This window comes from Gambusia affinis, linkage group LG11 (genome assembly GCF_019740435.1).
Source record: "Gambusia affinis linkage group LG11, SWU_Gaff_1.0, whole genome shotgun sequence".
NCBI lineage: Eukaryota > Metazoa > Chordata > Actinopteri > Cyprinodontiformes > Poeciliidae > Gambusia > Gambusia affinis.
The window spans coordinates 19,604,718-19,617,712 of NC_057878.1; the positions used below are offsets into that span (position 1 = coordinate 19,604,718).

At 36.6% G+C, this 12,995-nt stretch overlaps 1 protein-coding gene across 2 annotated transcripts in view; it reads right to left on the reverse strand.

Moving 5' to 3' along the window:
• The window catches only part of edar (ectodysplasin A receptor), a 42,055-nt gene that overhangs the window by 22,037 nt on the left and 7,023 nt on the right, over window positions 1-12,995 (reverse strand). For both annotated transcript variants that reach the window (XM_044130825.1, XM_044130824.1), the window contains exons 2-3: window positions 6,662-6,726; window positions 3,303-3,422 (exon numbers count right to left, since the gene is read on the reverse strand). In XM_044130825.1, coding sequence (XP_043986760.1) covers window positions 3,303-3,422; window positions 6,662-6,712 — 171 coding nt within the window. In that variant the 5' untranslated portion in view covers window positions 6,713-6,726. The remainder of the gene's footprint in view (window positions 1-3,302; window positions 3,423-6,661; window positions 6,727-12,995) is intronic.

The following is a 12,995-nucleotide window of genomic DNA, read 5'->3' on the forward strand; positions in this document are numbered from 1 at the left end:
GCTACAGTAGGGTGGCTGTAAAAGAAATTCAATATTCTCGCCCTTTCTGTTTGACATCCGCTACTTTGAGCGTGATTGTTTAATGGAAAAGTTCACTGAGCTATCAGCAGGATTGTGTCAGTTTGGGTTAAAGCTAAACTTGGATCTTTTGTCTGCAGGCTTACTGTGACTCTGTTCCTGTTCATTGCCTTAAAGCAGTTCCAGGGTGATTGAAAGCCTTCTTTTCAAAGCAAATTTGTGGGCATTTTGAATGCTTCTTTGAGCTTGGGAGATGGACAAAACCCAGAGAGTAAATCGCTTTGTGAAATTCTTACTTATGTTTTCAACGTTGGCCTTGAGAGAACATAACATAAAATCATCATGAGGGAAATGACTGATAACTTGTAAGAAAGATCACAGGTGGAATCAAAGAAAAGGTGCTAAGCAACTAAAACTTTCAAGTACAAGGGAGATAGGCAGACTTCTAAAAGTAATTATCTGAATTGAACTTTTCACATTTGTCATGATACATCCACAAACTTAAATCTATTTAAATGGGATTGTCTTTAAGTAGCCCATAATTGTTATATATGTAATTTTCTAAATTCTTGACAAATAAATCTGAAGCCATATGTCCTGTGTGCCTCTGTATTGTCATATGATGGACAGCCAAACTGTACAAGGCACACCCTGCTATGTCCATTGACCACTGGACATAGGAACCAGTCCAACCTGGATATTGCACAGATAAGTGGGTATAGACACTGATAAATGGACAAATCAAAAGCCTGTTGCAATCATATATGTATGTGTGAAAGAAAACTACCACAGCAAATCAGCTTCAACATATTACCCCAATGATGAAACATGGTGGCAGAAATATCATGCTGTGGGAGGGACAGTTTAGATCAGTGGCCTCAAACTGCATTTTGTGAGGGATTCCTTTAAGTTCTAGATGTGTCCTTTGTCCACACACTTGACCTAAATGACAAAGTCAAGCTCTACAAAGCTCTGTTCATGGCCAAATATTAGAGGCAGATGCCTCTAAAACTAATTAATCTGGGACAAATCTTAAAAAGGTTATTTACACATCTGGCTGAGCTTGAGCTATTTTGCAATGTGGAATTAGCAAAATTGTCTCTAGATGTGAAGGTGACAAATCCCAAAACTGCAACGAGTGACATTTCTAAACGTGTTTACCATGGACCATTGAATCCATCTTTTTGTATTTGTTTGTAAATAAATGAGAAAAAAAACATCTAATTCCTCCACTTAACAGTTATGCACCCAATAAAATACATAGAGGTTTGTGGTTGTAATTTGACAAAACATGTAAGATAATGTGAATACTTTGAAAGGTACTGATGTTAAGTAGCTTTTATACAGAATGTCAACTGACATTTGTCACTCACTAAAATAAGAGAAGAGGACATGTTGCCATGAACTATCCATTCATCCATCTAAACAAGCATCAAAAGATGGATGTAAGCAACCCTTTGAAAGGGGGACTTCAGTAGCTTTGTCACTGTGTGATGTATCTGTCCAAGGGAGTGGGGGCATGTTCTTTGTGAAGTATCTGCTGTGAGAATGGTTGTTCCTTGATTAAAAGCATGTCAAAACACACTCTCACCCACATGCAAAGAAACCTCAGGGAAATGAAAGAACATGTGAATTACAGGCTGTTCCACCCGGGGGACCAGAACGGCACAGGAGAAAGTGTGAGGGTGGCGAGGAGGGCTCTTATGATTTAGCTTTTAAAAGAAAGATTTCACTTACAAATGGCTATGCTACTCTTTATCAAAGCGTTCTCTGCTTAACACATTTCTCCAAAGAGACAAGTGGATCTTTATGTTGGAACTCATCACATTGTTGAGGGAAACTAAATATAAGTATACAAGAAAAAACAAGAGAGGAAGAAAAAAGAAAACATGTTTATAAATGATTGATGTAGGACTGCATGGTTGAAGGAAAAGGGAAATTGAGGTTCAAAAAGCAACACATTTTTCCACCATTGCAGAGCCAACAAAAAATAAAACTGAAGTCCACTTTGAGGTATGGAAACGATGTGTGCAAATCTGAGAACCACTTCATGAATTAAGTTACATTCAACATCCATAAAATTTGATGGTGTTTATTTCTGTGCCAGTACTTGATTATTCAGCAAGAGTCAATAGAGAAAGGAGGATGCAAGGACCAAGAGGAGTTAGAAGGGACATAATTCTTCAACAACATATGGCAAGTTCAAGTTTATTTTGATAATGCTTGTTTAATAACTTACTTTCACATTTATGCTTTTGATTTAAATTCTTGGAGAGAGAATATGTCTGCTCTGCCAATGTAATTGTCAAACACAATTAAGAACATTTATACATTGTGTTTTTTATAATGGCAAAAAATTGAGCCAAACCTGTCATTGTTTGTTATTGGATGTCTCTTAGAAGATAAATACATTCTTTAATGGTTTATTTTGTTGTTGTTTTTTTAAGGTGTCATGCATGTTATGCAGCAAGGCAGCCTGCACAGGCATGTGCACTTTACCATTATTCCAACTTTTGAAAAGTTTCCATCATTTATTTTTTTTTAATTAAATTGTTTCATTTTTAGGTGCCGATTTATATGATTCCATAAGTGATAATGGGTTATTTAACTAGACAATTTTAAAGTACCTACAGTCTGGAACGACTTGCCTCCTCACATTAGATTCAGTTTAGAGATCCTTAAATATCTGCACATTTATGTGTTATGAAGAGACATAAATACATAAAACATCTGAAATTAGAGAAATTATGAAAAATTTGCAGTGTCCAAATAATTATACATCTCTATGTTCACTCTTGACTATCTCTTTGAGAAGGGTGTGGCACCCTGGGGTTCCCAATGAAGCATTTACCTACTCTGTGTTTACTTTGGCTGTCTGCAGACTGACTGACGAGCCCTAAATCACTGTGTGACTACTGCAAATCATTCAGCATAATGCATGCCTTCACATGGGAGTAAATGGGAGCAATAAACCATAAGGAAATTGTGCATTCGAATTAAGGCACCCTTCACTGTGCAGCTAAGAATGTGTGTTCATCTGTGTGTCTATTGTGGGTGGTCTGAGCGAAGCTGACACATGCTGGGGTCATAATTTTTCATATTTCTGGTATTTATGAGTTTAAATTTTGGTCATCTTTCCAGCTTCATGACCCCACCTTACGGAAATACTTTGGGTTTAAACTGGAGAGTCTAAACACATGAAAAAACAAACAAATGAAACACAGTAAAAGCAGCCCAGAAAATTATTCCCTAAATCATATATGTGTGTTTGAAAATGCCCTCACCATATGCGGTTCTTGCCCTGGCTGGCACTGAGGACAGGCCTGGCAGCTGTTGCTGGTCTGGTTGAAGAACTCGTACTCTCCACAGCTGGAATACTCGGCACTAACAAACAGACGAGACACCTGGGGGGACGCAGAGACAGGCAGGTGGAGAGCAGGGTAAGTGAAGACAAATGTGAAAACTGCAAAACAGAGCTTGTGAAGACACAAATGAGACATTCCTATTAATGTGGTCACACTGACAGAATAATAACCGACAAGAACCGCACCACCTAAGGCTGGTAGATCTTCATTAGTGGCTCAGACAACTTGCTATAAGTTAATTTTATTTATTTTTTTTAAATCTACCTGAGATAGTCCAAATTAGAAAGGCAGTAGTTATAAAGTGTTTGATCACATCATTTTCAATGTACAAAAATATGTCAGTGCATAATGGGGAATGTCCATACCTGGCATTATTATCTACTATTGCGATCAATTGGACTTAAACTGAATCTGATTTTGTGAGGTGGTTTTAGATCCTGTTCAGTATATATTGATGTGCACTCGTAAACAGAATAAACACACTACTTTTTTCATTAGATAAGTAAAAAAAAATAATAATAATTATATGTTTTATCATATGTTCTGTTATGCAAATATTTATTTGATCTCAAAAGGTTTGTTTTTTATAGTTTTCTTTATACTTTACTGACACTCTTGCTATTTGAACATCCCAGTTCTTTGCGCATTTTTTTTCCAATTCTTGCAATTAGCCCCTTGTTTTTTATTCACATAATTTTGTTCATACTTTTCAGTCTCTTTTTCTGATTTTTTTTATTCTTTATCTTTACCTTTGTGTAAATATGCATGTTCTCACTTACTTTAACTTGCTGCTGTCACACCTACATTTTCCCACCATGGAATAGTAAAGGATATTTCTATTCTTTTATGCAGATGTGTAAAAATAACTTAATAGTGATGCATCAATTTAAAAATGTTTGTCCTCTGCCCATATTGTTTAAATCTATCACTTGTTACCTACAGTCTATAAATGCATTAACCATCAGCATGTTCTACATTGCACATTTTATTTAGTTTAATAACCATTGAGAAAGTCAGAGAACTGTATAATATCACTGGTTCTGATGGTCAGCGCACATATTGCATTATTTAACTTAAGTATCAAAGAAAATAAAAAAACAGTAAAATGATATCACGATGTGTTATTTACTTTTGTAAGGATCAATTGAAATGTCTGCTTTGTGACTTCTATATGACAGATTGTGCAATAGCATAATTTTTTTGTGTGTGAACACATTTTGTGGGGTCCCGTCACAGAGAAATGGATGTTTTCACGCTGTTGTATGGTGGGAATAATATAACATTTGAAGGCAAAATGTCCCCAAAAACAATAATCTTTAACTTCCTTGTGAAGATTGGATGATAAAGGTTGGGTTTTGGGGTTAAGGTTGTGGTCACAATAGGTTTATGCAAGTTGTGGCTTTGGTTAGAGTTGGGGTACATTTTCGGAAAATTCAAGTTAATGAAATGTCCCCTGCAGTAATGGAAATGTGACTGAAAGTGTGTGTGTGCGTACGTATGTGTGTGTGTGAGACGTGTGGTATTGTGTCATTGTGGCCCAATGTAATAAGTAGCAGCTGGTATTTATAGCTTTTCCAGCATACTTTGTCCTTTTCCAAACAAACTAACTGACTTTTAACAATCATCTGCTGTCCAGAAAATGATAGAGGGAAAATAAATGAGTCCATGACTAAGACTCTCCGTCTTTTTCTCTGTTGTTTTAATAACATCTCTCTCTTTTTCGGCTGTTCCTCCCAACCATATCCTGTCAGTGAGCTGAAGACCTGTTTGAACAAGTGTTCATTTATGTATATGAGCCCATTCCTCTCTGGCCAGATAACCTGATAATAATATAAACCAAATCCAGAACAGATTGACCCATTGTTTACATGCCTGGAGTGCAGTTGGTGTAAATACAGCTTCATGAGCAATAAAAAAATAAAGTGAGAATTGGTGGCCTCTGGTGGCACTGCAGCAGATTGCGGGTGGATGAACGTACCTCATCTCCCCATAAGTCTCCGTCTACAAATTGTGATAAAATTTGATAATTGCAACATGTAAAAAGAACTAGAAAGTAGAAAGAATGCCAAAGCAAAAAAGAAAGAATTAATATAACTTTTCCCACTTTTTGTTGTGAATTAGTTCTAAGCCAGATTTGATCTCAAGACAACTGAGGGTGACAGCCACTACTTAATCTAGAGCCAAAGTTTAGGAAAGCTGAATCTCCTATCATTTTTTTTTCTAGGCAATTATAAACTCTCTCAGAACAAATATTATGATAAAGACCAATCATAGCAAAAGGAAAAGTAGTAGTGGAGGCTAAAAAATGTTGCCTTTTGGAATGAAGTTACTATAATGTCACTGCAATGTCTTCTTTCTAGTACATACAGCACACATACGCTAAAACAACTGCTACAATAACAACTAGTTGCTTAACACTACAATTTTGTTGCAATTCTTGATGCACTAACTCACCCTAAAAATGTGTTTCATAATTTGTACTTTGTAATGCAATAACATGTGTGGAGTTTTATAATGCTTAATTAATTTTTTGTATGCTTTACATCATTTTGAAGAAAATGAAGACTTACCAAAAGCAAATGATGCTAATACATTCTCTAATATTACTCCCATTACTACTTTCTGCCATTTTAACACCATGTAGGGTCATCTTAGAATTCAGTAAGCTGTTACTGAGAGTCTCTTTGCACACACTGCTTCCTTTTACCTTGCGTGCCTGTCTAAACTTCTTAAAACTTTTTCAAAGTTGGAAATTTCTGTCTTCTTCTTATCATCTTTGCACATGTTAGAAGTTCTGGAATATTTAGACAACAAAAATAAACTATATTTCTGTACATAAGTAACACATCCTGTGGTTCAGACTTTATGGTTTTTTGTTGCAAACAAGAGGATATAAAAGGAGGGAAGAAGGGAGTGTGAATCCAAGGGGCCTGTTGGAAGTCCTGCCAATTGATTTCAACATTGAAACAAGCAGAGCATCAAATAATTTAAAGGTAGTTGCTCACTACAAAACTCAAGGATTAACTAATTGCTACAAGTGTCTAAGAGTTACGCATGCTGTTGGACCAAAAATGCCATAAAGTCTGGAAGATAAAGTGCTAACTGTGGAATCAACTTTAGGTATGATCAAACAAGTGTTTCTACCGCCCAAAGCCTGACAAGGCAAGAGGAGAATGTATGGGAGTGAACATCAGAGCACAGGATACAAGAATAACAGTGGGAGGAGTAGGAGAAAGGTGATTAAATGTACGTTCAAGTCCTGGGGGAAACAAACTTACCAATATTAACGACAGGAAGACAAACTTCTTCTGACCTCTGCTCTGTGACATTTTGTGTCTAATCCCTGAAAGACAAGAGAAATGCATGAAATGACAGCAAATGCAAATTTTTTTCAGAAACTTTTAATGAACTTTTTTTTCCGCCTGCAGCTTCCTGCACTTAAACTACTATTAACAATCAGTGAAGTCATGAATTGAAACATTGCAGCCAACAGTAGTGTTGTCAGCGGGAATATTGTGCATGTGTGTGGGGCCACATGTATTCAACGGCTCACTAGCATCACGTCACTGCCAATAAACAAGTAATAGCAGTACAACAACCCATGGCTTACTTCTGAGTCATAACTATGAGCAAATATCACCTCTGGCCAATCTTTGGCATACGTCAGTATAAATGCAGGTCATATCATTTAGCAGCATTTAAAAATACCTGATTAGTCACCAATATGTTATATGGTTGACCTTGGTTATGAATCTCTATTTTTAGATATGCAAAAAGAAGATGACTTGCTTGAAAGCTATTTTTAATTTACATAACAATAAATTGTGAAATAACAATGATGTAAAATATATATCATCTAACTGCAAATAATTATCTTTTAGAATAGCATATTATTAAAACTAGAAAAGTTATTCTGTGTCAATTGAAAGTCTGATTTTTTTTTTTTTCAAGCTCGTATAAAACACTATCTTCTCTACAACCAGCCACTTTGCCTTTAAGATCAATACTTAAATGCTGGGCTGCATAATATTAAGAACCTGAAGTGACATCACTTCCAAAATTTACTGGGAATTCTTCATACCAAGCTCTGTCAAATGCAAACAAAACGATCATGTAAAGGTACATCGAATAGTAGCCTGACCATTGCCTTCCTACTCAATTCCACTTGATTCTCATCTCCCTTCAGTGTATTGTCTGGGATTTCTCCCAGTGAGCTGGATCACTCCAAATGAACTTCAACTGTTTTCCATATAGCGCAACAAATGTTATGTATGCTATAGCTTGGTCATAACCTCTTAACAAAACCCATTTCAAAATAATCTGAACAACAGTTGTATAAGGCACTGTACATCTGTGCACCACTGAGAGTTCTTTAAGTTCATTCACTTATTAAGGAACTCACATTATTGGCATATTGCAACTGTGAATATATTGATATGGTTCTCATACAAATGCTGCATCATCCTTTATTTCACTCTAGAAATTACAGTCTATAAATATGTGTAAATACTATTTTTACTGTTATTAATCTGGTCATATATTATTTAGAACTGTACTGAAAATAGTTTAGGTATGCAAATGAATAACGAGCCATGTAGACTTATTTCTCATTGACTTGCACAAAATAAAACAAAATGTTTGCAAGGTGTTGCCCCCTGCTGGCTATGGCGTACAGTGCAGTTTTAAACCCCAGTTGAGTTCTCCTGTAATCAGTTTTTTTTTCGGTTTTTTTTTTTTTCAGTTTTTTAAAATAAAAATCTGTAATCCAATTTGTATAAAACATATAAAAACAAATGATGATAGCCTAATTGTGCAATTCTACTGGGGAAAATTAAACTACTATACTATTTTAGTTTGAAAGGTTCCAGTGACATGATGCTGAAGTTTGAGGAATCCTTCAGATCCCTCACTAAATTCAAATCACATTGTTCGATGACAGCTTTTTAAGTGTCAAATTATCAAGCGAGGGTGTTATGTTGATGGTATGTATGTTTGGGAAAGCTATCCAATCTCTTTCTAACCATCAAGGAAAAGTAATTTTTTCATCCAAATATAGAACATCTGGATTTACAAGGGCTGATACAATGATATAAAACTGGAAATAGTTTTAAGGATGTATCCTTAGGTACATGGACAGCGCAACTCTAACTCCATCCCAAGTTGTGTAGAACATGTGCGTGTGCATTGGGGTGCGTGCGTGCACGGATGTGTGTGATGCAATTAAGCAGGATCAAACCACTAGAGCTGGAGAATCAGCCATCAGAGAAGATCTGAAGTTTCCGACATGGAAGAGTGAAATCCGAGGACTGGAGCCAGACAGACAGATTTTGACCTCAGATTGGAAATAATTGCGGCTTTCTCCCTTTTGTGTCTCAAAAACACACACACAAACTCCCCCACACACATATTAACACATAGACTGACTGTACATGCAAGCAGCATTCACTTCTGAGGGCAAAATAGGCTTAATTGTGCAAAACCTTGTGGTAAGACCACAACCGGTATGTACTGTGTGAGTGCGTGTCTGTGTATGTATTTTTGTGTCACTGCTGAAGAGATAAAAGACTTGATTATGTTTTGTTTTTTTCTTAAATCAGGAAATGAAGAGCTGCCAAATGGCTATGGACCCCCTCAAGGCTACTCATTATGGGGTTAAAGTGATGAACACACAAACTCCTGCACACACAAACATACACATACCACTTAACTGCGTTTGAAGACGATCTGTGTCTTCTGACAGTCTGCTTACTTCTTTCAACCCTGTCTCTCTAACCTCAGCTCTCTCTGTTGGGGCAGGTTTGAGATGAAAGTCAGCCTGAGCCTTTTTAGCCTCCCAAAGGGTATTAATCTTCTAACGATTGTATAATCTCCAATAAATAACCTGTCTGTTTTTAGCTGTGCCTTTAACAGGTTTGTGTGTGTCATTTGAGCAAGCGTGCTGCACGGTTCGCAGCATAGTAGTTTGTTTATTTTAGGATTCTGTTTTTACTTTACAATTGTGAGACTGAATCACATCGGAGACATCTTTGGAACCCTTGTCTCTTTATTAGCTGTGGTTTCAAATGTGTTTTTAATTTGCTTGGGTTTAATTACAGCAGAATAAATCCAGAATGAAATGGCACATAGCAATGGAGTGACAATTTACTCTTTGAATCACAAAAAATAAACAGGAAAAGCTTGTAGACCACAAAAATTTACACACCAAAAAATAAATAATAATAATAATAATAATAGTAATAAAAAATCAAATAAAAAAAGGCCTAAAATCATCTTTGACTTGTTACAATCTAGGAATCTGCCATATATTGGCATTTTAACTGGATGGACATAAGGACAGTAAACAAACAGCAGGAGACATGACAAATGAGTATAAAAATTCATTTTAATGCATAATTTATATGCAGTACAGGCAAACTGTATATGCAGTACAGTTTGCCTGTATATGCAGGCAAACTGCATCCATAAATAAATAAGAACACAAATCTACACCACATCTAGATAACCAGATGTGGTGACCTGATGGTCTGATACTGTATGTATTAATAAGCCTATGAACAGATGTGATTAATAAAGGAGGTAGTGAGTGTACATGACATTGATTTTGTAGGGCATCAGGTTGGGAGTCAATCTCATTAAATACCATCCAGCCATCCATCCATTTTCTGTTCACCCTTGTCCCTAATGGGGTCAGGAGGGTTGCTGGTGCCCATCTTCAGCTACGTTCCGGGCGAGAGGCGGAGTCCACCCTGGACAGGTCACCAGTCTGTCGCAGGGCAACACAGAAATAGACAGAACACACAACCATTCACACACACACTCACACCTAGGGAGAATTTAGAGAGACCAATTAAGCTGACAGTCATGTTTTTGGACTGTGGGAGGAAGCCGGAGAACCGGGAGAGAACTCATGCATGCACAGGGAGAACATGCAAACTCCATGCAGAAAGACCCCGGGCCGGGAATCGAACCCAGGACCTTCTTGCTGCAAGGCAGCAGCTCTACCAACTGCGCCATCTCTCATTAAATACCAATATTTAAAAATTTACAAATATAGAATTAATAATTTTAATTAAGAATCCATTGCTCACTAAAACTTTTCCAATCAAATATCAACAGGCATCTTCTTGCAGAATTAAATACACTTTTTTTTTTTTTACACTTATTACTCGGTATCTGATTAAACAATACAAAGCTAAATATCTTTTTAATGTCTTTTTCAGTTGATTTTTCTTGACACGAGCTTCATTGGTTCCACACTAATGTTTGAATATAGCAAATAATTTAAGAAGTCTGCTTGTTCAGACTAGCACTGTAACTTTTCCATGTTTAAGTTTCATTGTCACAGGCTCTCAGTTGTAATTCACTTCATCAGTTCTTGTGGGAAAAAAAATATCTACAGCTCTCTACCTACCATTAAGAATTGTTTCAGATGGATTGTGTGGGAAATGGCTTTTCCCCATCATTGCTTAATTGTATAAAGGGTCTTTATTACAGAGCCAAAGAATGATGACTTGAATAGGTATTAAGCCAATAAGTGGCCAGTGAAGTCATCCAAGAAACAATATAGCATAAATGATGAAAAAAATGTGGTTAGAGGATGTTTTGTGGTTGCATATGAAGCATTAATTTCTGATGACAATTCAATTAGCAGAATACAGACTCGCAGCTTTTTAATCATTTGGATTTTGGTATGTCTGAAGAGAAATGTCTGTTTCTTATCAACAATGTTTTCTCGGTTTGCTTCTTGTTTATTTCCTCCCCATTGTTCTCCATTCTTGCCATCACAAATGACGATTAAACTGGACCTTAAAAATAACAGAACTTGCAACATGCAGCAACTGAAAATACACGACAGGTCTAAATTAACATGCCGTAGACCTAAACTGAGAAAGGTTGTAAATGCAAGAACGTTTTTCTACATAAGTGATATTTTACAATGTCCATTTAGATCAGTCACTGAATTCAGCTTACCCAACAACGATGATACTCTCAATTTTACCACTGATCTTTCTACCTCACCAGATCAACATGAGTCTACCCTGTCATAAACACAATCTTACACACATGCAAACATAATCCATTCCAGCCGTACACGGGTCCTGAAGTTAATCAGTGCACTGGTAAGGAGCTCAAACCCTAAAAAGGCAATTACTTTATCCCTTTACAGACTAGGACTCAACCTGCCAAATCTGCACAAGATCTCAAACAGATGTTAAACAGTTTGACAACACTTAAGCCCTGCCTGTTTTCCTGTGCATGCACAACACTACAAAAAGCAATAAGTCTGAGCTGGTGACAAAAGATGAAATGTCACTATCACTTCTCAACACATATACGAAAACATTTTCATAGTATTCATGATTCAGTGTATGTTTATTTAACTTAATCCCACTTCATTCTAGTTAAACCCTGCATGGTGTTGTAAGAGCGCACAGTATAAACTGTAGTTGTGAAATATTACGCAGGTTAATTATCTGAATTTTCACCGGCAATAAAACTTCAATGAAGTGGGTTTGGAGCTAAAAAGGAAAGAAGCCACAAACTTTATGGATTTCCCCTCCATCAAGTTCTTATAGTCTGTCATCTAAACCTGGTTCTGGGAAACAACACATCAGGAAAGGTAGTGTCAGTGTGTTTATCTTTTTAATTGCAGACCTTGTTTTCTGTGTGATGCATGAAAAAAGGGATTTTTCTATACATGTCTTGGAAGAGACTTATCAACAGGCTTACCAAAAATAATATTGTAATATATCACTATAGACCAGTTCTCAAGAATTTTCAAGGAAATTTTTGTTTGTATTTTAAATTCTTAATAAAATATTTCTGCTGCCCAAGTACCACCAATGGTATTTTAAAAGTTTAATAAATAAAGGTTTCACTACTCTATCCAGTTTAATACCATGTCATTACCTCCATAATGGTAATAATCATCTCCCCATCCTCCTAATTACTAATAATGTTCCAAACATTATCCACATTATGACTGAGTGTAAGAATATAGCCAGTCCAATCTCATTCCAACTGCCCTTGCTGTCTTTTGATGTGAGACAAGGAGGAATGTGCTGCAGGCTTTCTGTCTCTCTACTATGATTTGGATTCAGTTGGATTGTAAATGAAGGGTTGGTGGGGTGGCAGGCCTGTCAGTCAAATCACATCATCCGCTTTCACCCTCAGTTGAGTCACACTATGAGCATGTCTCAAAACCTCCTCAAATAGAGTTTACTGATTTGGAGACAACGTCTAAGGAGTGACAGGGCTGTGTATGTTTCAGAAAAGCCACCTTCTGTTTTTAAAAGACCCACAGGAAGTCAAAGCTCACTGAACAAAGTAGCCACCATGGTTCATTTACAGCTTAATGAGCTGTAAATAAATATATCTGATTTGCTGCATGGTGTTTAATGTGAAAATAAACCCACAATTAAAGGTGACTTCTATTACTGGAGACAGAGTCAAACCTCAGACAGCAGCTGGCCCTCGTCTCCTTGCTAAATATCAATTTACTCCCATACCACCCAGATGCATCACAAAGCTTTATAAGACCGAGCTCAACTCTTCAAGGAATTAAATAATGCATTGATTAATCTTGAATTTGCCCAAACAAATCATTCTGCA